The 26,316-nt window shown below is 41.2% G+C and overlaps 1 protein-coding gene across 1 annotated transcript in view; it reads right to left on the reverse strand.

The window, feature by feature from the left end:
* Positions 1–26,316, reverse strand: part of IMPG1 (interphotoreceptor matrix proteoglycan 1) — a 141,699-nt gene that overhangs the window by 57,555 nt on the left and 57,828 nt on the right. The window contains exon 11 of the mRNA XM_069974176.1: positions 22,124–22,862. Within this exon, the coding sequence (XP_069830277.1) occupies positions 22,124–22,862 (739 nt within the window). The remainder of the gene's footprint in view (positions 1–22,123; positions 22,863–26,316) is intronic.

Here is a 26,316-nt window from a genome sequence, read left to right on the forward strand (position 1 = left end):
GAAAAAACTCAGGAGAGTAGGAAAAAAAATGTTTTTTTTTGCAAAACTAAGGAGACTTATCTTTTAATTAGTCTGGAAACAGGTGATAATGTATATACTGTAGATGCCATAATGGTCCCAATTATTTTGTTGTTACTAGTTAGAAATTCAAAAAAACATTACTATAAAATAACTTCAGGGCAGGTGAGATTTTGATTCTAGGAAAGACCCATAGACAAAAGATTGCTGAAAAGTTCAAATAAGTTTATTTGCTTGAGGCCCTATAACACGGGCCGATCTGGAGGAGCAAACGATCGTCGACCTGTCAGATCAGCGCTTGCTTGCTCCTTGTTTCCTGCTTGCTGCCGGCACTATTACACACGAGCCAGGGGAGGAGGGGAGCCAATAGGAGTTATCGGCGGTCTGCTGCCTGTTACACAAAGTGACGGCCAGCAGACCATCAATATCATTCAAAATTTATATTCAAAAAGTTGAAAGACAAGCCCGATCTCGGCTGATTGTTGTCTTTTAATAGGACCTATTACACCAAGCGATTATCGTCTGTGACGTCAGATAATCGGCCAAATACGGACAATAATCGCTTTGTGTAATAGGGCCTTTAGATTTATTTATTTTGATGTTATTTGTTTAGATTTTATTGATAAGAAAGAAGACAGGAACCTTTAAGGAACCTGTTTACTAATTTCACTTTTCAACCTCAATTAGAGACCGGCAATGGAGACCGGCTAATCTGACCGGCTGCAACGTCCTCATTTTATATACTGTTGTAGAACCCCCCACCATTACACAGTGCACACTTGTCACCAGCCTTGTACATGTAATGTCCTCACATCCCTTGCTATGTGGCAGTAAGCTTGCTGATTCTCAGCAGCCAAGCGATAAATAGGCAATGAACACGTGTCTGTACAAGTGAGATATCAAATTGAATCCCAACCAGCAGAAAACAAGGTGAAATGTGTGCAAAGCCACATGAAACCAAGGTAATTGCATGTGCATGTTTGTTAATCCAGAGAGACGCTTGGAGGGTTATTAACTGTGGAGATGTTGCACTAAGTCAGAAAATGGAAATAAAACATAAGTAATAGCTGACACATACAGTAGCTGAACATTGCCTATTGCACTGTCAACAACCATGAGGGCCACTTAGGGACTGGGCCGGATTCCCAGCAGCTTCGGAAAGATTAATTTTCCCTGTTTTTCTTTTTCTTCAAACTAAAAATAAGGAATTATTCTCGGCAGGCAGAACAAGAAAAACAGAACTCGCAGGGAAATTTTTCTTTTTCCATTTAAAGGAATTTGTTCATGTTTTCATCTTAAAATAGAAAAAAAAAACAGATGGTGTGAACAAGCCCTTACCGAAAAATAAATATGCTTACACATAATCCGCAGCATAAGGTTTTGCTTTTCTAGCTCCAGTTAACCATATGTATTGGCTTCAGAGCCATCAGAGTCTTCTATGTACAATTAGTGCAAACTATTTAACTGGTCTTTTGTTTAAAGGAGAAGTCCAGCGATTAAAAAAACATTTAAATGTTAGGGGCAGGTATCCAGTCAGTGACTGGGCGGGATATCGCTGCAGTCACTGGTTGGCTGAGTATAAATAGTTCAAGCAATTTTAAGAAACTGTGTGAAAGGTTTTATTAAGCAAAAGAGTTTCCTTCTGTACTCAAAAAGCAGGATTTCTTGGTTCATTATGCTCTATGGGGGTGGGAGGGGCCAAGGGGATGAGTGAGCACACAGAGGAGAAAGGGCAGCCCTGCAAACATTACATCCTGCAATCTTCTCTCACTGAGCTCCCAGATAAGCACTAACCTTTTTGACCTGTGAATCCAACTCTAATAAGCATTCTCACATACTCTCAATATCCTTATCTAGCATTAGAAAAACATGGCCTATTTTCAGTATAAAAAGTTTACCCTACTGACCCTCTACTACATACTGGGGGAAAGTTATCACACCAGGAAGTTGCATTTTTTTGGCGTAAAATGGCCTTATGCGAATGAATTTATTTTATGCCACCTTCGCCAGTGGGGCGGGGAGGGTGTGTGGAGGGGACGGAATGGGGGGCGCGGACTCTGGGTCCGCTTCATTTATCATTTTTCACAAAGCTCTAAACCACCTCTGAGCTTCTGTATGCCCTTCAGGAAGTGATGCACTCTTTCCAGTCTGACACAACATTTAAATCATTGATTGAAATCCCTGATCTTTCCATAATAAAGAGTCCCGTCCATTGAGTGACACCGCCCACTGGACTCTTTACTACAGAATGATCAGGAATTTTAATCAACAAGTTACAAGTTATACTGAATCTTTTCCCACAAAGTTATATATCACTCTGCTCAGCTCTTCCTGCTCTATAACAAGATGGCAATAGATTAGATAGCATTTTCTTGTTGACAGTTTCCCTTTAAGGCATATATGCTTAAAAAAAATATATATATATATTTTTTTTATTTTTACCAGCAACATCTAATCTATGAATGTCTTACCCATGTGTTGTTCCTTCTCACTAGGGTAATTTAGTGAAGCATCAGTATTTTCTCAGTAAAATTATATTGTGTTAGCCTTGCTTTAAATACGTAATGTAGAAGAGAAAATGATTTCTATAAGTCTCCTGCATACCTAGTGCATTAGCCGGTTTACATCCACAGCTTCCAATGTTTTGTGACATCTTTTCACTCGAGTAGATTTCTCCTCCTAAGCTAGCATACCCCTGACAGATCAGTCTGTCAGACACAAAATACAGTCTGTCAGTTTGTATCTTGCTTATAGGTTTGATGAATGTAATAAAACTGATCATTTCTTCCAACATGCTATAGAAGCCAACATTGCATATTCTCATTTAATTCCGGAGCGGAATGAGATTGTTGCGCTATGCATTTCTCATGCAGTTACAGTGACTTGTCTTGTTGCAAGGAGAATATTTTTACAGATTGTTTACCAGAGCTGTACACAGTATTGAATTCTCCAAATATATATTATCTGAGGGCGCTTATCTGGTTCAGGTGATCTACAAATTTCATTGAGACTTTATTTATTGTGTAATTTAGGGTACTGATTTTAGAAATACATAGCTATTCATAATAGATGGATACACGTAAAAGCTACTGACACCACATTGAAAACATTTTTTGTCTTTGTTTATTTTTAAACATTTTTCTAAACCACTTTAACACTCTGCAACATATATATATATATATATATATATATATATATATAATATATATATATATATGTGTGTGTGTGTGTGTGTGTGTGTGTGTGTGTGTGTGACGCTTGCATGATAGGTGCAGGTGGCTTCCACCATCTTGGACTCACCACTATTAACTGACATCAGAGATCATGCTGATATCAGTAATTTAACCATGTAAATTGAATCTGTCAATTCATTTTGCAAACTGCTGACACTGTTTGATAGCTGTCAGGTCAAGGAGAAGTATGGATTCTTTCATATATGCATTCACGATTCCAGTACATAGCAAAATGTTCTCCCCCTCCCATACCTGAACCTGCTTGAATGATGGCTACAAGCTGAGCTATATGCAGGGTCTGGGATAAGACAGCAGGAGGTGTTACAGCGCTCAGAAGATCAGGGGATTGGGAAAGCCTCTCGGCACCTTTCACTGTAGAATAAAAGTGTTTTTCTATGTGCTAGAAGCACAGACGGATATGTGAAATGTACCCCGTGTCTCCATGCCCTACCAGCTATCTAACAGTGTTAGCAGTTTGGAACGTGAATTGTATCTGACAGATTCACTTTAACTGCCAATGATTTATAGCAATCATGTGCTTGTCTGGCTCCTGATCAGCACCTCTACAAAATACTATGACAGCCGTACCAGCTTATGGCAGACTTTAGCACTGATCTAACTGATCAATACCAAAGCAATAGCAAAGCATTGTTCAGTATAAGCAATCTAACGACCTAAAGATTGTTTATAACAGTCCTCCAAGGGGGGGCTTAAAATCTAAAAAAGTTTTAAAAAATATGAAAAAAGCTCCCCTAATTGAAATTCAAATCACCCCCCCTTTTTCCAATTTTCATATAAAACACCCTTTAACTCGGTATTGCCACACGTTGACCTATTAAATTCTAACATTTCTAATCGCACAGTCAACAGCATAATCACAAGAAATAGCAGCTTTGAAAATTTCTGTTTTTTGGTGATATTACATTGCAGAAAACGAATAAAGAATAAAAAGTGTTCAGAAAGTAAAATTTTTGCAAACAGAAACTACAAATCTCAATGCACAAAAATAAGCCCCCAAATACCCCATAGATAAAAAAAGTATATTAAAAAGTTATAGGGGCCAATTTTTGAAATAATAATAAAAAAAAACTTTAATTTGGGATTGTTACGTGTGGAATTTTGTGATCTGTTGAATTATAACATTCTTGGTCCCACACAGTCAACACTGTTATTGCAAATTCCAAAACTGCTGCTTGCTCCCATACAGCCCCATAGATAGAAAGCTAAAAAATGAATAGAGGTCTAATTGACCAGTTTATTATTTTTTTTAAATAACATGTCTCCTATTGTGTTAATAACCTTGGGATGCTTTTACTTATCCAAGTGATGTTTTTTTTCGCATATTGTTAGTGATTAAAAAAAGAGAGAAAAATTAAATGTATCCCGCAAAATTTAACTTCAAAATTTTGTAAAAATTTGCATATTTTCTAGGTCAGAAACTCTGCTGGTAAGAAAAATAATTATGTCACATAAATGAGTTAATCAATTTACATCTACAGTAAGTCTACTTTATTTTAGCGTCATTTGTTAAAATATCTTTTTAATTTTTCAAATCGTTACAACATTCATTAGAAGTTTAGAAGCAATTTTCCAAATTTTTAAGAAAATTTCCAAATTTGATATTTTTAGGGACCAGTTCAGTTCTGAAGTAATGTAAATTAGGTATAGTTGTAATTGTAATTTAAGGGTATGTTCATACATTCTAAAATACAGTTAAAATATGTCTGTAAGTTGGAGGTAAAAATAAGGTTGTAATTTCAATATAATGTGCTACGTTGACGTCAATAGGAAATTGGATGGCAAAGTTCACATGTAATTGTTTATAACCATCAAGACAATAAACATGGTCATTAATTACGACCTGCTTTTGCAAAATCTTTTCAGACTTTTTATCCTCACGAAAAATTACAACTGTAAGGCTATGTTCACACTATGTTATTTTTGAGTAAAGAACGGACGCTGATTGCATTGACGTCAATGCAATATCGTCTGCTGTACGCACAAATTGTTATTTTAACGCCAGATGCTGTCCACCGAACAGCGTCCAGAAATAATAGCTGTTCATACAATGTGAAGTCGTCTAATGGTTAATTGATTTGCGGACACACCTGACAATGCCCGCAAGTTAATTGTAAAAAAACCCCCAAAAAACAAAAAAAAAAACGTTCCTGCAGCTGATTAGAGATAAGCGAACTTTTCAAAGTCGGATTTTTTCTGAAAGTTCGGTCCGACCGAATTTCGGATTTCTTCGGATTTTATAGTTTAAAGCATCTATATGATACGGGGTAGTGTATTTGTTTGAATTTAGGGCTCTACATGTCAGTAACATTATTATCTTTTCGAAATCTAAAAATCTATTTTTTTTTTTTTTAGACTTAAACAATATTTACCATTACAGGGTCTATGCAGGAAATTCACCATTACAGGGTCTATGCAGGAAAAAGGTCACAAATGCAGCGAAGGAGCAGCAGTAGTCATTGGAGGCCAGTGGAGGTCCAGCAATAGTCATTTGAGGCCAGTACAGGAGCAGCAGTAGTCAACATGAAGGCCAGGCAGGAGCAACAGTAGCCAACACGGAGGACAGGCAGGAGCAGCAGTAGCCAACATGGAGGCTAGGCAGGATTAGCAGTAGCCAACATGGAGACCAGGCAGGAGCAGCAATAGCCAACATGGAGGGCAGGCAGGATCAGCAGTAGCCAACATGGAGGCCAGGCAGGAGCAACAGTAGTCAAAATGGAGGGCAGGCAGGATCAGCAGTAGTCAACATGGAGGCCAGGCAGGATCAGCAGTAGCCAACATGGAGGCCAGGCAGGAGCAACAGTAGTCAACATGCACTTTTTTAAAGATACAATGCTATACACCTGAACCAGGTATTTTAGTCTCTCAGGATAAGACAGACGTGATATACACACTTTCAATCAGAAGGGTCCAAGTATAGAAATTGGGTATATAGCACTTTTTTTTAAGATACAATGCTATACACCTGAACCAGATATTTTTGTCTCTCAGGATAAGACAGATGTGATATACACACTATCAGAAGTATAGGACTTGTATATCTGTACTGCACGTTTTGGTTCCGTGCACCCTTTGCTGTCCTATGCCTAATCTATCTTTCACCCTCTCTATATTTCTCTCTCAATCACTAGATGTTTTTCCTCTCCGCTTTCCTAATCTTTCCTTTCCCACAATATCTTCTCAGTAGTCTGTAGTACACAACAACAGCTTGCTTCCTCTCTCTCTCTCTCCCTCTACACACTGCGTGGTGCGGTCATGTGACTGCTCCTTTTAAAGCAATACCGACATCATACAGGGCTAGTACAAGATCCTTTCTGATTGGATGTGTTCCGGGCATCATGGGAAAGCACTTTTCCCGCCCGCATCACTTCCTGCTTTCTAGAATGGTGGCTGCCATTTTAGAATGCAAGAAAAAGAAAAATCAGAGCGGATTTCCAAAAATCCGAATCCGATCGGACTCGGATCCCATAGCAGACGAACCGGTTTGCTCATCTCTACAGCTGATACAGAGGTATCGGCTGCAGGAATGTGCTGAACGCAGCCCTGTGGCCCACAGTTTAACGCAACAGACACTGTTAAACGTAGTGTGAACATAGCCTAATGGTGTCTCTAATTTATATATGAACACAGACTGAATACAGCAACTAGTAAACGTTTACGAGACTTTCAGAACATAAGTGGTCGATAATAATGGAAAAGAAGCCATGTCAGAATTCTTCCTTAACTTGTCACTGTCGGTTAATTTTTTTTTGCAGAAATCAATAGTACAAGCAATTTTAAGAAACTTTGTAATTGGGTTTATTAGCTGAAAAATGCATTTTTAGCTTGAAAAAGCAGTTTGAAGCTCTCCCCTTGTCTTCATGGTTTTCTATAGAGAGGGGAGGGGTGGAGGGAGATAAGGCACCAAAACAGGAAACAAAGAGGTAATTTACAGCTACATCGCTGGGCTATCTCATCAGAACTGACCTCTCTGACCTCTAAATACCACTTTCACACAGGCCCCTCTGTGTAATCCTTTGTTCTCGGCTCTCTGCTGGCGACTAATCTCCCTCCTCCCCTCCCCTCTCCTTAGAACACACAGGGCCTGACTGATGTAAAAGAGTCGAGATTTTCTGATATTGAGAAGTGAATGAGAGAGAGAGGAGGGGGGGGGGGGGGGCTGGAGAAAGTATTTTTGAATGCAGATAATGGCATATTTGCCTAATAAACCCAATTACAAAGTTTCTTAAAATCGCCTGTACTATTGATTTCTGCAACAACAAAAAAAATGCGACAGTGACACTTTAAATTCTTTACAGATTTTATAGAGTTGATGCATATATTCGAGGCACAGTAAATATGTGTACTACTCTTAGACGTAACCCAATGGAAGCTCTCTTATCATTGTCAGACCGGGCTGTGTCAACTGCTCGCCGTAATGAGACAAGGGGAGGAAGAAGAGGCAATGCACGGTAGATGACTGGGTTCTTTTGACGGTGGGTGCCTTGACTGGACAACCGGGCTCCTGTTAAGGAAGCTCATACTTGAGTCTTTAAACAATGATAATGTGCCTTATTGTTTCTTAATGGATGACATTGTGGAGAATTGCACATCGGAATTCAAAAAAGCTATATGATAATAGTTCTTCTTTGTTTAGCCTGACCAATGTTGTTGCCTTCCTACAATTATTGTTAAAGTTGGTTCGAGGGAGGGAGGGGGGAGGGGGGTTGGTACTTTAAGGTGGGTGGGGGGAGGATGGGGGGTTTGTTTTGTTTGTATGTTCAATAAAAAAAGGCACGCTTTTTGTGTGTGGAAAATTGCCAATAAAAATAATCTGATTTAAAAAAATTTGTGTACTACTGGACCCCAGAGGAAGGATTAGCATGAGGATGTTCTAACTATACTTAGTACTTTCTTTTAGGCAAAGTAACAGAGGTGAACTATAGTTAACAGGAGCGTAGTTATTTTCAGTTAAGGGCAGTTGCTTTTATTCCATCATAGAAATATGAAAGAAGTATTAACCATGTTATTTAAGGGATTTAGTTATGCCCAGTGCCCAGTAGCTGCATCTACTAATCCAATAAAATTCCCATGGACAGCAAAGCATAATTTCATCTTTACTGCCACAAGGTTTCTATCCACAGAAAAGCGTGGAAGATCCATCATCTACATAACGTGCGCGGCATGTCACCAAAAGGAAAAAGTTCACGGTTTATGAGTATACAAGTGTAAGGAATAATTTATGTAGAAATACAAAGATGAAGCAAAGTATCGAGCTGTAGTTGTGTTAGTATAAAGTATGAGTGTTCGAAGAAGAGATTGGTAGAAAAATGGATATTTCCACTGATTTTGAGGGTGAAAAGCAGAGAGAGAAAAACTCCCGTAGACTGACCATGGTCTAGCACCTCAGACTGATCTGTCATACTCATCTGGTTCAAAATTTGTTATATACAATGAGGCAGTGCCTTGACCTGTGGCAACGAATCCTGACTACTGGTTGTCATAGACTGACTACCCTCCATTGCTATGTCACTCTGGAAACCTGTCTGGGTAATATCAGGGCTTATCGCCATAACAGAAGACAAACCAGGCTGTCAAAGCAGTATCGGGGCCAATCAGGTTCTACACCGGTGTCACATGCTCTCTATGGAACTTCGGCAGCTATTGTTAGAATAATTTTTCTTTCTCATGCTTAGTACTGTGTGCTGTTATCCCTGACCAGACCCTTCTGCCCATCATTTTGGACTTGACATTATCTCCTGGTTTGACTGCTTTTTTATTTTTTTGTTTAATTTTATTATTTTTATTATTGTTATTTTAACTTAAATGCATGGAAAAAATTATGGTGATTCAACATCCCTTACAATATTTGATAAAAACATATTTAATTTTTGGCAATTCCCTATAATATAACCCCCCCTCCCCTAAGCTACTGGAGCGGAAAGCAGGGGGGGGGGGGGGTAAGGGGTAAGAAGTACCCCCCCCAAAAAAAAACAAAAAACAAACCTAACTTAAAGTCAAAGTCCAAATCTTCATCTCTACCTATTGATGTTTCTAGAATGTCTCAGACAGCTTTTGACCCCGTGCTTGTTACTGACTTTGCCTTCGGCACTGTTTGTGTTCCGATGCTGTCTTCTGGTTCTGGCCTCTGGCTATACCACTTATGACTATGGATTCTAATTTTCTCTTTGGTGTATCTTATTACCCCCGTATAGTTCAAGCCCCCTGGGTCACCAGCTGGGTTGGATTGTCCAAGTAGGTAGGGTCATTGGGAGGGCTCGGCACAGGCAGGGGCGCCGCAATCATGAGGCGACCTGAATCGTCTGCCTCAGGCGGCGCCACTAGCTGTCACCATGGGGGCGGCATTCAGTGGCAGATTATAATATGAGCGGTTCGGCGGCCGCCCACATTATAATCCGCCACTGATTGTACCATGTACCGGAGTCCCCCCGCCCCCGGGCAGTATCTGTAATGAGATGCTGTGAGCGGGGGAGACTGTATTCATAAGCGCCGCGCTGTACTAAATCAGCAGCGCGGTGCTGTTACTACAGCGCGGCGCTTATGAATACAGTCCCCCCCGCTCCCAGCATCTCATTACAGATGCTGTCCGGGGGCGGGGGGGCTCCAGTACATGCATTCCACGTCCGTGATCCGTCAGGATCACGGAACGTGGGAATGCAGCCTTTAGTCCCCCGGGTGATGCGCGGCTGCCGGAGGTGTCCCATCCTGTCCCCGGCAGCGCGCGCATCAGAGAGATCCCCGTGCGCCGGAAGTCGCAGGCGCACAAGGAGATCTGTGATGCGCGCGCTGCCGGGGACAGGACGGGACACCCCGGGCAGCCGCACATCAGCCGGGACCAGACCAGAGAGGCTCGACGGGGGAACGGAGGGCAGGTGAGTTGTGTGCTGTTTTTTGTTTTATCTGCTGTGCAGGGGGGGGGGGGAGAGGGGGACCATCTATAAGGGAGGGGGGGAAGGGGACCATCTATAAGGGAGGGGGGGAGAGGGGGACCATCTATAAGGGAGGGGGGAAAGAGGGGGACCATCTATAAGGGAGGGGGGGAAGGGGACCATCTATAAGGGAGGGGGGGAGAGGGGGACCATCTATAAGGGAGGGGGGAAAGAGGGGGACGATCTATAAGGGAGGGGGGAAAGAGGGGGACGATCTATAAGGGGAAACCATCTATAAGGGAGGGGGAGAGGGAAGAGGGGGACCATCTATAGGGGGGAGAAGGGGACCATCTATAAGGGAGGGGGGGAGAGGGGGACCATCTATAAGGGAGGGGGGAAAGAGGGGGACGATCTATAAGGGAGGGGGGAAAGAGGGGGACGATCTATAAGGGAGGGGGGAAAGAGGGGGACGATCTATAAGGGAGGGGGGAAAGAGGGGGACGATCTATAAGGGGAAACCATCTATAAGGGAGGGGGAGAGGGAAGAGGGGGACTATCTATAGGGGGGAAAAGGGGACCATCTATAAGGGAGGGGGGGAGAGGGGGACCATCTATAAGGGAGGGGGGAAAGAGGGGGACGATCTATAAGGGAGGGGGGAAAGAGGGGGACTATCTATAAGGGAGGGGGGAAAGAGGGGGACGATCTATAAGGGAGGGGGGAAAGAGGGGGACGATCTATAAGGGGAAACCATCTATAAGGGAGGGGGAGAGGGAAGAGGGGGACTATCTATAGGGGGGAGAAGGGGACCATCTAAAAGGGAGGGGGGGAGAGGGGGACCATCTATAAGGGAGGGGGGAAAGAGGGGGACGATCTATAAGGGAGGGGGGAAAGAGGGGGACGATCTATAAGGGAGGGGGGAAAGAGGGGGACGATCTATAAGGGGAAACCATCTATAAGGGAGGGGGAGAGGGAAGAGGGGGACTATCTATAGGGGGGAGAAGGGGACCATCTATAAGGGAGGGGGGAAAGAGGGGGACCATCTATAAGGGGGGGGGACGATCTATAAGGGAGGGGGAGAGGGAAGAGGGGGACTATCTATAGGGGGGGGAAGGGGACCATCTATAAGGGAGGGGGGAAAGAGGGGGACCATCTATAAGGGAGGGGGACGATCTATAAGGGGGGGGACCATCTATAAGGGAGAGGGAAGAGGGGGACCATCTATAGGGGGGGGAAGGGGACCATCTATAAGGGAGGGGGGAAAGAGGGGGACCATCTATAAGGGGGGGGCCATCTATAAGGGAGGGGGGAAAGAGGGGGACCATCTATAAGGGGGGGACCATCTATAAGGGAGGGGGACCGTCTATAAGGGGGGGAAAGAGGGGGACCATGTATAAGGGGGGGAGGGTGACCATCTATAAGGGAGGGGGAGAGGGAAGAGGGGGACCATCTATAAGGGAGGGGGGAGAGGGGGACCATGTATAAGGGGGGGAAGAGGGGGACCATCTATAAGGGGGGAAGAGGGGGACCATCTCCTAAAAGATCAGCACCCTCCTCTCCTGACATCCTCTGTGCTGCTGGGACTTCTCCTATAGGATTAGCACCCTCCTCTCCTGACATCCTCTGTGCTGCTGGGACCTCTCCTATAGGATTAGCACCCTCATCTCCTGACATCCTCTGTGCTGCTGGGACCTCTCCTATAGGATTAGCCCCCTCCTCTCCTGACATCCTCTGTGCTGCTGGGACCTCTCCTATAAAGTCAGCCTCCTCCTCTCCTGACATCCTCTGTGCAGCAAGGGACCAAACATTATGTTTATTGGGGACAGCAGTGGGGGGGGCGTCATTCTATAGTTCGCCTCGGGCAGCAGAGAGGCTAGAATCACCCCTGGGCACAGGGCTGCACTATTCTCTACACATAATACTGTTGTATTAATAAAGCTCCTATATTTAATCTCTATCTGCATTGGCTGAACGTATAACTTGTACAGTAGCTCAGGTATAAGTTTATCTTACTTCCATAGATGTAGTAGCAAGTTTACAGCATTTTGTTATTTGTTTTGCTGTGCCACTACATTATGTAGATCTTAATACAACTGTAAAAGGTCTGTAACACCCTTCCTGGATGTAACATAGCTCCTATCTAGTGAATGTGGCAGCTTGGCAATTTTTAAAATTTTTCCAGTTAAGGAATAAGACACTGTCAATGAAAAAGTTGAAGATGGCTCCTCGCTAATTGGACATTGATGTCATATCCTAAGTATCAGAGTCCGTGTCATTGCGGAAGGCAGGCTGTCATCTTAGGTCAGATTCAGAATCAAGGTTTTTTCTATCAGTACTACATGATCGTCTGGGAGCCAGCCCTCATGGTCTTGAAATGGATTGGATTTGACTAGGATCTATGTCATCCATTGTATCATTTATCATACCAACATGCTTTTCTTGTCAGAACTTAAACGTTAGAATAGAATACTTATATAGGTATCAGACTTGACTGCCCCAGGAATGCGATTGCTATGTTAAGTAGGCATGAAGGATAAGCAGTAGCTGGATACTGTTTATCTGTTTTTTTCATCCTCATGTAATAATGAGATGAAGGGATAATATCAATCCAGTCTGATCTATGACAACCCTGGCCTTGACTAGGAGTAGCTATGTTAGGAAACATGACATTGGATTGGTGGAAGATTATTTATTTTTTGAAGTGCCCTTGATTCCAGAGGACTATACACGCATAGAGATGAGCGAACCTCGAGCATGTTCGAGTCCATCCAAACCCGAGCATTCGGCATTTGAATAGTGGTGGCTGCTGAAGTTGGATAAAGTCCTAAGGCTATGTAGAAAACATGGATATAGTCATTGGCTGTATCCATGTTTTACAGACAACCTTAGAGTTTTATCCAAGTTCAGCAGCCCCCGCTAATCAAATACCGAACGATCGGGTTCGGATGGACTCGAGCATGCTCGAGGTTCGCTCATCCCTATACATGCACTGTATGATAAGGGGTTAACATACAAATCATGACATACAAAAAAGAACATACACAATGAATAAAATTAATGATAGACTACGTAGGGAAAGAGGACCCATCCCAAAAGGTCTTACAATCTAGAAGGTGAAGGATGGGAGACAGTATGTGAGGAGAGCAGCTGGTCAAAGTGCGGTGAGGTGGCAGCAGGGTCAATGTAGGTTGTAGTCCTGTCTGAAGAGTTTGGTTTTTAAGTTGTGATGGTTGGTGAGCGCTGAGTGTGTTAGGGTAGTGAGTCTCAGAGTATAGGGCTATAGGAAAAATCTTGGAGGCAGTTGTGTGAGAAGCCAACAAGGGGAGAGCAGTGATCGAGTGGAGGTCTTGTTGGAACCAGAAATGATTAGAGATGATCGAACATTGGGAAATCTTTGGTTTGATCGAACTCGAATGTTCTCGAACGTGCAGCATTTGATTCCCAATGCCTTCTCGGTCCGTGGGGAAGGAGGAGACAGCCCGAGTACCGCCGGAAAAACATAAATATAGCCATCAGCTACCGCTATTCAAATGTCGAGATCGAAATGTCAAGATCGAACAAGAGCATGCACGTGTTGGGCTCATCTCTATTAAAGCGAATGTATCACTAGGTACATTGCTTTGGGTTTTTTACATGGACAGACCGGCACTGGCACGGTGATGCCAGCGGCACAGTCCTTTTTTTGAACCACTACCTGGTTCCCTTGCACGATGCCGGTCTGTTCGTAAACACTAGTCCTTCCCAGAGCACTGGAGATTGGCCTGCCTTCCCCCAGTGTGACGATCTCCCCTCTGTGACACGGCTTCATTGATTCTAATGGAGCTACGTCACAGAGGGGAGGGGGTTTCATCACACGGGGGGTGGGGGGGCGTCGGGCCAGCCTCCAGTGCTTCGTAACCAGGCCAGTGCTCGGTATTAGACCGGTGCTATGTGCGGGAATCGGGAAGGGGCTCAAAAAAAGGACTGTGGCACCGGCATCCCCGCACCAGTGCTGGTCTGTTCATGTAAAAAAAACAAATGGGGTACAGAGTGGTAAATTCCCTTTAAGCCTTCTAACATTTTATAAAAGTTAAAGGATCTTTACTAAATGATGCCAAGTAGACATATCTGTGTGGTATGACTGTCTTACAAACAGAAAACAAAAAACTAAATTAAAATATTTTTGTGTTTTTTTTGCTGGTTTCCACACAAAAATAAATGGGACAATTAAAAAGAAGGTACGTTCACAATGAGTAAAACAGGCGAAATTCTGCGCGCCTCCGCTCTCTGCTCATAGAATGGTTTTGTCAATTCTTTGAGCAGAGAGCGGAGGCGCGAAAGGCATCCCATTGACACACTCAAGCAGGCAGGTTCCGCGGCAGGGGATGCGCCGGGGGTTTCCGCCTGGTTTACTCAGTGTGAACATACCCTGATTGTGTAGAAGAATACAATGGGAAGCCCTGTTTTCCAGAAAGTGAGTGGATCACATTCTTTTTATGAAGGAAACTGTATTCTCTATAAAGGCTAAGGTTAGAGATGACCTAAGATGCTCTATAGAATTTCGAAAAAAAAAGAGCATAAGCTACACATCCTGTAGCTGGAAAAATGTATTATCACTAAGTGATTGTATACATCAACTCCTAGATATAGATATTTGGTTGACAACATTAACAGCCAGCACTTTGGAAGGAATTGGTCTAATAATAATATGATGTCAGTGGCTCCTGAATGGGAAGGTAGAGCAATGTCACAGCCAATTTGAACAGTAGAAAGAATATATTTTTCAAGAAATTCAATTGTCAATTAGCATGGAGATTGTCAGAAAGCATTCCAAAAAATAAATGAATGTAAAAAAAATCCTTCTAGAAGAGGTAAAAGGGAAGCGGGAAGGAAATATGATGGCGGGAGGGTAGAGCAGGGAAGCAGAAATGAGTTGTCTATGTAATAGGGCAATGCTTATTATAAGATTTATGAATTATTAAATTATTATTAAATAAATTATTAAATTTATTAAATATGTCTAATAATATATATAAAAAAAAGCTGCCAGTAATTCATTACTTTCCTGGCTTCTTTAAAACGACACAATGTGAATCGATACATTGTACTACACAGATACTGCTGTATGAATATCAATGTTACGAGATAATATGGGGGATGAACATATGGTGTAGCTACAGAAATAGTGCAAAGCTTTCAGCATAATGCACATAACTATAAATACTGAAGTACCGTAGAGTCCCTTTAATCTAGGCTTCAATGGAATCTGAATAATAGACACTGGCATATTAACAGTCCTAAAATGGAATCTCACTAGTAAAAGTCGCAAATCCTTAAAAATGAAATTTTAAAACATAATTAGATGTTGTTAAACTTTTCTTTCTTAAAGGGGTTTTCTAACTTTTCACAGGATAGGGGAAAAGTATGAAATTGGGGGGGTCCAACGTCCCCCGACTGCTTTTTTTGAATGGCGCTGTGGGACGGCACGTGACCTGCAGCACCATTCATTCTCTATGGAGCAACACATGCCCACCCATGGCTCCATTTGACACAAAATGGTTGGGGCACCAATCTACAAATCCCTTGGGGACCCAGAGTTTGGCCCCCATGCAATTTCATACTCGTCCCCTATCCTGTGGATAGGGGACAAGTAATAATAAATCGAAAAACCCCTTTTTTTAGTTTTCTGATCTGTGTTTGATCTAATACAAGTACACATTTTATTTATATTGTATTATATTATCAGATGCTGGATTAAAGGCATATATACTGTATAAGTGTTGTGTAAAAATTTGGCATGTTCTATTGGAGTGTAGTTCTTACACCATTGGTTTATTGTTGAAGCCACAAAGCAGTGAAGGATCCCTTGTATGACTGCTGACACTGACAATGGATCTCATTGACTTATAATAAATGGTGTCTGTCAGGGTTCAGTAGCGACGTCCATTGTTGTGACATGAAGAATACAACGCTATTGCCCTTGTCGAATGTGATGGAACGTACATCAGACACTGAATAGAGCATCCGACACAAAGGTGAATAGTGCCTACAAAGGACGCAAGTATAAATGTAAACTTAAAGTGTCAATGTCATTTCAAAAACTTTTGACACGTCAAAAGTTTTGATCAGTCTGGGTCGAAGTGTTCAGATCCGTACCAATGTGGAGAATGAGCATGGAAAATGAGCAGGCATCCTCTCCCCGTTCTGTGAAAGAACAAAATAGTCCATAGAGCTCCATTATAAGACCGATTCTTTTTTCTAACACAGAGTGGAGACACAAAATGGCTGCCAGGCATCAATAGTAAAAGACATACATTATAGAGTTAGCCCTGTTTAATATGCCTGGTTAAATTTTGCAAGTTTTTTTATTCATTGACAATGTTATGGACTGGTGCCCACCTTGCTCCGCTGTCCCATTTCCTCATAATGCTCCCCTGCCCCCATCTCCTCCCAGATTGAATGACAGGCAGGTCTCCCTTAGGCTTGTTGAAATCAAGCACAGGTGCCCCTCATGTTATCATCTACCGGGACCTACCATGCATGCACTTGCCCTGACAGACCAAACACTAGAAGAGACCTTGTTTAGCTCTGGTGAGTTCAGGTGTGTCTGGTTTAGGCTGGGTTCACACTACGTATATTTCAGTCAGTATTGTGGTCCTCATATTGCAACCAAAACCAGGAGTGGATTAAAAACACAGAAAGGCTCTGTTCACACTATGTTGAAATTGTATGGATGGCCGCCATATAACAGTAAATAACTGCCATTATTTCAATATAATAGCCTTTGCCATTAAATGGCGGACATCCACTCAATTTCAACATTGTGTGAACAGAGCATTTCTGTGTTTTTAATCCACTCCTGGTTTTGGTTGCAATATGAGGACCACAATACTGACTGATATATACGTAGTGTGAACCCAGCCTAAAAATGTATGGAAATTGAGAAGCAGGATGATCTACATGATGAAAAAGGCAAGCTATCATCTAAAATGGATTCCTAAAAAAAACCCCATCAGCAATGAAATACACTTCAAGTTTTTGTTCATTGTAGATTTTTTAGAGCGAATGTACAATTTCTCTACTTAAACATTTTTCTTTTTTATGACCTGGTCGGCGCCGACACGTAGGTCCCTGTGGTGACGTCCATTTTGCAAACCGCTGCCCAGTTCCGGCCTGGTTTCTTTAAATGCAAATAGGACCACTGGGTGCACTGCAGATGGGCCCAGCACCCCATCCAGTGCACAGATATTCCCTTCCCTTGGTGAGGCAACCCTCTTCAGAATCAAGGGGCGCATAAGTGAGGGAAGGAGATATTGGTGTACCGGGGGCGCTGGACTCACCTCTATTTGCATATCATGAAACCGACACAGATGGCGGGAACAGGGCAGAGATTTAAAAAATGTCTGGCACCAGCAGCATCTCTGTATCTTCAGCAACCAGGTCACATAAAAATTTTTTACGGAATTTGTACATAAATGGAATGTACGGAAATGGTACGGAAGTGTTAATAAAAGAGAAAATGGTTATACTGTGCATAAATCTGTTATCACGTGTTTAACATCCAGTTTATTTTCCTATGATGACATTTTGCCTTTCAAGCTTTAATATTTGAGATATATTTTCTTATGCTTTCATCATTTTTTTTTTTTTTATCTTTGAAGTTTTTCCAACATTTTGGTTTCCGTTAAATTTTTCTTTTTTCATCTGTCTTAGCATAGCTGAAGAATTTTATTTTAAAAGTCTTATACTCACTCATACACTCCTAAGAGATTTGCTGTACTTATTGTACGAGTCGGGGTGACCACTGATGACACCTTTTGACTCTGATAACATAATTCAAAGCAATATCTGCTCTGAACCTCTGCCCTCCTGGGAAAATGAAGGTTACGCAGAGTACTTCTTGCACAATCCATTTATTTGGAACACTTTAATGTCAAGAGGTTTTTTTCTTTATGAACTGTGCATGAAAAGGGTTACTTCCCTTGACTCTTCACATCTTCTGACCTTTCTTTCCACGTACAGCATTGTTATGTATTATTATGTCTCTACCTTTTGCAAAATTGTGTGTATTACATTTGTGATCTTTACTGTTAACATTTAAATGCTTCATACATTAACACACAATTCTTTGTACTATGACCCTTTAACTTTTTTGAATGCCACTGTAATGAGATATAAATGCTATCAATACAATGGGTCAACAAAATCTTAGTAATTCATAACACAGGGAGCTATTACCCTTTACCAACAGCCGATCCCAGCCTCATCCTCCTACCCAAGCCCTATTTCATCTTATTTTTTCCTATCTTTGCTCAGTTTCTATAGTTTTTTACTCTCCTCACAACCCTCTGTCATTAATTGTAACCAACTCATAGAGATCAACGTAATACATATGTACTGCATTGATCTATGTTATCAGAGCTCGATTTTTAGGGGCTGGTGAAGGCAGCTTCTAACGATCACCGATCTGGCGTTGGCAAGGTCTGGGCCAGTAAGTATAACAGATCATCTTCCCACGATCACATCGTGGGGAGCTTATCTAGCCAATATACCACCATGGAGGGCTCAGTTTTGACAGCAAAATTTGAATGCTTAATTAGCTCGGCTGCTAACAGGCCTCCTTACCTGTCAATTAGCCGCAGAAGTGCGCTCAAAGAATAGAGAGCTGTGACTAGTCCCAGCCCAGTTAACTAGTTCCAAGCTCTTTCCCTGCCGGCATTAAAACATATTTTACTGGGATATGAAGGTACTGAAGGAGCAACCACAGACATGTTAGGGGGACTCCTTACAACATTGATTGGGTGCTGCTGGGAACTCAATCAGTATAATTTTGTATTTTTTTTTTTAAATAAGCAATTTTCTTATTTTCAAAGTTTCAAATATTCTGTTTGTAAGACACTCAAAAAGTTATTATTTAACATTTACTATATCTCTATACTATGTTTGATTTAAACAATAGGTCATTTTCTGATGGCATCATATCCATTAACCATACGCAATAAGGCTATGTTCACACTACGTAAAACTACTACCCCGTTTTGCGGGGTGGAACATAGTCTTATGTTCAATGGGATCCCGGCCGGAGCATACACACATCGTATACGCTCGGGCCGCGATCCCGTGCGGCGCCAGAAGAAAATGACAGGTCAGTTTTCTGCGGCCGGAATTCAGTGAATTCCGGCCGTAGGAAACCCTGTCAGTTCACACAGTGAAGCGAGTGGCTCCGGCCGCTTGCTTCACTGTGTACTATGGGAAGCTCTGATGCGGGCGCGCGCTGATGCGCCCACATCAGAGCTCCTTGGCCGGAAAGATCTTAAGTACCGGCCGAGATGATCCGGCCAGAGACCGGCCATTCCGTGACCCGGCCGGGGTCACAGAACGGCCGGTCTCTTACCTAGTGTGAACATAGCCTAATACCTATATCTCCATACTCATGGAGAAAATTGCCCCCGAATGAATAGAGAACATAAGAGTGTGGCCAGCACTCCATTCATTCTCACAAATTTTCTCCATTCTCATGATCAACAATTGGACCCCACCTTTTTATTATCCTCAATCTTATGGGTAGGGGATAGCTTTTCAAGTTGGGAATATCCCTTTAACTAAACAACGAATCATATATAGTTTATCTGAGAGAAGCAGAACTTGATAGACTTTTAAACGTAGGGGACTATGCAACAGGCATGGTACTACATGACAAATAGACCAAAAGAAGATTGAGCTACATGAATACATCATGACTAGAGATGAACGAATCAAATGTGGGGAATCAAGATTCCCTGCGAATTGTGCTGTCAATTCGCTTTGTTCTGCAAAGGAAATTCCCGCAGATTTGTTGGGGAAATTTGCAAAAAAAAAACAAAATGGCGGCCACACCTGCTGTTTGGAGCGTCACTGGGCGGGAGTAAGGGATTAATCATAATCCCTAGCGCCCGTCCAATCAGCTGCAGGCCCTTCTGTGATGTCAGCACCTACCCCTCTATATAAGGAGGATTGGTAACAGAGGTGGCCAGTCTGCTGTGTGTGGAGGAGAAAGCAGGATGACAGCAGGCAGTTAGAGCAGAGCAGGGAGAGACTAACAGAGTGATATAGGGACAAAAAAGGGGGAGAGGAGTGGCGGAAATTTAATGAGTGACTGGCTGATTGACATTTTTTTTAAATTGCGATTTTCCGATTTTTGACACTTTTACAACAACATGCTTTAACAAATTTGCCTTTCTGTAATAGTTCCAATATTGGGAGTACTATAGTTTGGCTGAAATTTGCGAATTTGTGATTTGCAAATCTTAACAAACTTGCCCAAAAATTCGCGAACCTTGCTAAACGAATTTTTGGCTGCTTTGCTCATCTCTAATCCAGACTATTGTTGAAATATCTTATCCGTATGATTGAGCTTTAGTAATAGACCTGTCAGAGCTTGCATGCCATATGCTGTATTTATAGTAGAAAAGAATTCTTTTCCACCTTTAATGTTGACTTATTTACCGCATTAAACATAAAGGTCTGTAGAAAAAAATGTATACAATAACTCGGGCAGTTGCAATAAAAACGATATGATTCCAGGCAATGATATACTCTACCACTAAACGTTTAATAACATTCATATTGGTTTCTATAATTCAACATATAATATAACTATTTAAGATGACAGGTTGTCATTATCTTTTAATTCTTTTTGGCTTTTATGTCTATCATTTACATGTGCACACTGCGTTGTGCATGCAACAAACGTGCACAGGGCTGATGCAAGCAGCAGAACATTTCAGATTTATTTGCTATTTGGAACAATCAACCAGATGCACAATACCAAAAACAGTATGTCAGCTGAATGCTATAAAAGTCAGTGGACGTGTATCGAATCTTAACTAATATCAAGTCAAATACATTTTTACATTGTGTCCTTAACTCCTTCCCAGAGACTATGGTTTACGATTATGTTTTTAATAAACTGTTTGAAAATGTAATTCCCTTGGCACAAAGATATTTATATAGACAATTACTCCACAGGAGTCCTATAGAACGGATTAACTTTAATGAAGCTAAAATCAGAAGTATTTCATTAAAAATGTGCAATGAAGGTGAAATAAAAAAAGACTGTAGGAAAGATCAAGGAGGGGCTTGGGGGGCTTAGCGCATTGAATTGCATTATTCTGGAGCCGCCTTTTTGGTATGCATAGGGAACCTATTTACTTTAACACCATTCTGCATAATTTGGGACAAGTCATTTTTGAAAGAGCAGTTTCCGTGTAAGGAGCATATTGTTGTGTACAGGTGGGACCCTCAAGGTGTACAAGGGCAAAACTGCTGAGTTAAGAGGGTAGGATGTAGGGCTACTCTGTTTACTCGATTCCTGTTAAAAAAAAAAGGAAAATATGCAAAATGTGTAAAGCAGCCGACTTGGCTGTTATGGGTTTCCCAACCACTTCCAAATACGTCAGGATTTTGGGATAGACCCTCATCTTTTAGACATTTATTGGATGTGCTATTGATTTTGAGATGAGAAAACCCCTTTATTAGGGCATGGCATAGATTAAATTTTGCACAAACTCTTTAGTTTTAAGGCTTTTGGCTAATTTGCGTCAGTTGTAGACATCATGAATTCCCCCCTTGGATCTTAGAAGGTGGGGAAAAAAAAGCAAAAAATTGTATTTTGCCAAGTCTGAAAGTGGTTAAGAATTATAGATGATACTATAAACATCTACATATCTCCCTGGACACAAGTATTCTATAACATCATATCACGACCAGGAAATATATTAGATACAGACCACAAATACAACTATGCCTAGTCCTATCTATAAAACATACACATACTACCAAAAATAGAGCAAAATTAACCAAATTTATTGGGCTCTATTAATTTGCTCTATTTTTGGGAATATGTCTATGTGTTATAGATAGGACCAGGTGTAATTGTAGGAGTAGTCTGTTTCTATAAACTGAATAATAAACTTTTTTTTTTTTTTTTTTAGTTATAAAGTATAATAATGCATTTGATTATTACATACCGACTTCTGGAAGACTTTCTGTAAAGTAGGATATTGTAGAAATCCTGGAATCTTCATTCTTTCCCAAAAAGTGCTCAGTTGGTGGTTCCACAGTCACATTTACCTCCTCAGCACCAAGTTGATCTTGCCCATCGCCTGACACATCTGTGTGATATTCTGTATCCAATATGTGTATAGTGGTTACATTATATACAAAAGCATTAGTAGTGGTTAAATGTCCGTCGTCCCCTTTAAAGAGATCATCTATTAATGGAACTTCAGTATCTGGTATAAAAGTAGAAAAGGGTATAACAAGATTGTTGGTCTCCGCAGAGGAGGGTACAAATCCAGCCCATATATCAGATGGTTTCTCACGTGATGCGTCTACGACACTATTTTCTAGCACTGCTTCTAGTTCGTCTTGACTTTCCTTACCATTGGCATGTGGAGTATCAAAAGGCACGGTAAAACCTTCGCTGACTTTATTGTTGATATCTTCAATCAACTCCTCCAATGATTGTGTTTGAAGATCGATATCTGCTTCATGTTCATATGAAGTAGGTGGAGTTTCATATTCTTCTAGGTTAGGTACTGTCATATATGTACTAATACCTTTTGTAGGAACCTCTGCTGTATTTTCATTTGTATCGGTCTCTTTGTCTGGTATGAATGTAGTTGCACTGAATCCATAGTCTGTTGCCTGTAGCACAGTTTCTGCAGTAGGATTACCAGCATCAACTTCAGGAATAAAATCGATGTCCTAACAAAATAAAAAAATAAAAAAATTACTTTTACAGTTACTTCTCATTGCCTAATACTGTAAATTATTGCTTCACAGTTTTGGATTCCATTTTTTTTTTATGTGATTTCATTCAATCCAATTTTTTCCCCATGATCAAATGTTCCTGAGGCTTTAGAGGGATTATAGAACTATAAATAGCTTGAACTTTGGGATACAACAACTGAGTTACAATAGACAAGAATATAACTTACGTTTTTGTGTTATTAATAAACTATTTCAAAACTGGATTCGTTCAGTACAAAAATATTCATATAGATTCAAGCAATTGCTATAGAGGAATCTTAAAAAAAAATAGACGTGTTGATAAAATAAGCAAAAAGTATTTATAGTTCAAAAGTAGAGATAAACGAATCACTAAATCTAAATCACAAATCTAAATTAAGAAAATGGCTTCGTTTGAACTGCGCTCCGCTCATCAAGCCACCGGCCTTTTTAGCGCTGCTCTGCTCCCTGCCACTCCTCCTAGGAAGGAGAAAAGCTGGATCCAATCCTGGTAAACTTCTCCCAGTTCCCAGGACTGGATCCAGCTTTTCCCCGGACCCGGGATGGAGCGTCAGGGAGTGGAGAAGCGCTGAAAGACCATCAGCTTGATGAACAGAGAATAGATCAAATTAAGCACTTCGCTTTGTTTAGATGAGCGATTTGATCATCTCTAGTCGCCGTAAAATCGGGGTTAAAGTCTGCGGTTGTCTTATACGCCAGATATGGTCCCCCCATACGGTGGCAGGGCTCAAAAATGGCCCCATCCTCATCGTATAAGGCGACCACTATATAAAAAAAAAACATTTAACTCACCTAGGGCCCATTCCCGCCCTCCGCGTGCCTCCGGTGCTGTTCCCAGCGCAGACAGTGTGACCTACACTACCTGCGCCGGAGACGGAGATCGCCGAACCTCTCCCTAGCAGCCGAGCTTCTCATCGGAGAGGCTCGGCTGCCTGGAGAGCTTCGGGAGAATGAGAGAGGCTTCGGCAACTTCCGTCAGGGGTTAAAATTTTCCGGCGTTTATACGTTTATAATATTATACGCCGAAAAATATGGTATATTGGTACACAAGTATTTCTATACAACCAATCAGTTATCAACTCAACCTCAAGTGAAAAGCAGAGAAACAAGCATAAGTACATGACATGGTTAAAGACAACAGAATAATAGACCAAATTGTTATTAAAAGAATAATCAGTAAATGGTAAACCAACGAGGAAAGCAAGAAGTATTTAGTAGCAATGCTGACAGTTTGTGAATGGAAACAGTGGTTTACTCCCCAAATTAGACTATCGGAATGCTCAGAGGGAATGTATTGCTTAATTCTGGAACAATTTCATATGTCAACACCAGTCTCCATACTATGGTCCCATTTGTTTTTATGGGAAACAGATCACTGATCTCAGGGAGACCAGCCAAAGATAATACTATCGGCTGCTGGTTAAAGTGTTCAATACAATGAAATCCTAGGTTCATTGCTCCCTGGCAAATATGAATATGCAAAAAACAAAGAGGGAAGGAGCCTTATTTAAGAGTTTCAAAACACAGGACTAGCCAGATATCCCTCCGAGAAGGGCCCAGCCAAAGTGTGGCTCCTGTAGGGAAACCACCCAAACCACTATATTAGGTGGCCCTATAAGTCAATGTAATGACAAGGGAAAAACCAAGGCCAGGTATCCATCCACAGACAGCTGTTTCGGGGTGTTGCCCCTTATCAAGGGGAGCAGGGTTTTGGCTAGGTGGGAGCAATTTCTAGAAAAGCCATACAGGAAACAGATCACTGATCTCAGGGAGACCAGCCAAAGATAACATTGTCGGCTGCTGGTTAAAGTGTTCAATATGGTGAAATCCTAGGTGCATTGCTCCCTAGGAAATACAAATAGGCAAAAAAGAGGCTCTTTTTTGCCAATTTGTTTTTAGAAGAACAATTCCTGTGAATGGAGCATATAGTCACCGAGTTTCTTTGTACTGTAAGTCAAAGACTGGTTTTACTCGCACAGATCTTTTGTAACATCTGAAAAGTTGGTTTGCATTGACCATCACACCAAACATGATTTTTTTTTATAACAAAATAAATTCTCACCCTTCTAATCTCAATCTTGATATCTCTTTGAATCTTTGTAGAACAAAACCTCCCTATTTCCTATATATTGGAGTTGTCTTTAAGATAAGGTTTACATGTTACAATGTTTAGATGAAAACCTCAAGGGAATCCTGACTGACGGAACCCATTAATTTATAATGTAGTCTGTCACTGTTTGCATTTGTTTGTATAAAATAAATGGGAAGCATGTTACTTGTATGAACATAGCCTAAGGAGCTCCTTTTTCAATTGAAACAAACTGAAGAATAGATAATATCACATAAGGGAATTGTGTTGGCCATACATTTTACCTCAATATACACAATGTTCATATCACTGTCAAGATGTGTAGTCACTAGGGTTGAGTGCGCATGGTCGTCAGAGTATATTACTTGCTTGAGCATCGGGCTACTCAAGAGTACTCAATGGTAGAGCGAGTACCTTGTTAGTGTGGAAAAAAAGAAGCAAGCTTTCAGGCTTGAAATGCATAATACTTACCTTCTGGTCTTCTATCTTCAGCAGACCATGCCGAGTCTGCTCTGACAGAGTGCATGCTCAGCCAAACAGGGGCTCCAGGCAGGGTAAACCTGGCACCCTCCCCTAAGCTGAGTAGGGGACACCATACCAAACACTCCAGTCTCCCATTTATTTCAATCAGACTCATTAATTGAATTGAACACTCGAGCATTGAAAAATACTCGACTATAGTATTTTAGTACTCGATCAATACTAGTAGTCACAATGTCAACCAGAGATCAATTGATTTTTACAGTTAATTTAAGCTACTGCAGTATCCCACCACACAAAAAAATTCTAGAGAGAAAAGCATATGTCAAACAATGTGACTTGCATACCACCAAAATTTAACCCCTTGCCTCTAAAGCCTGTTTTGGCCTTAATGACCAGGCTCATTTTTCAAAATCTGACCTGTCTCACTTTATGCGCTTATAGCTCAGTGATGCTTTAACGTATGCTAGCGATTCTGAGATTGTTTTCGTCACATATGACACTTTATATTAGTAGCAAAATTTGGTCATTACTTTGTGTATTTTTTGTGAAAAAAATCAAAATATCATGAAAAATTTGAAAATTTTGCATTTTATGAACTTCTGAAATTCTCTGCTTCTAAAAAAGGAAGTCATAGCACATAAATTAGTTACTAAATTACCAATATGTCCTCTTTATTCTGGCATAATTTGGGAAACATATTTTACTTTTTTAGGGTGTTACGGGGCTTAGAAATTTATTAGCAAATTATCACATTTTGTGAAAATTTCCAAAACTGATTTTTTTTAGGGACCAGTTCTTTTTTTAAATGGATTTAGAAGGCATTTTCAAAAGGAACAT

This window comes from Dendropsophus ebraccatus, chromosome 6 (assembly GCF_027789765.1).
Source record: "Dendropsophus ebraccatus isolate aDenEbr1 chromosome 6, aDenEbr1.pat, whole genome shotgun sequence".
NCBI lineage: Eukaryota > Metazoa > Chordata > Amphibia > Anura > Hylidae > Dendropsophus > Dendropsophus ebraccatus.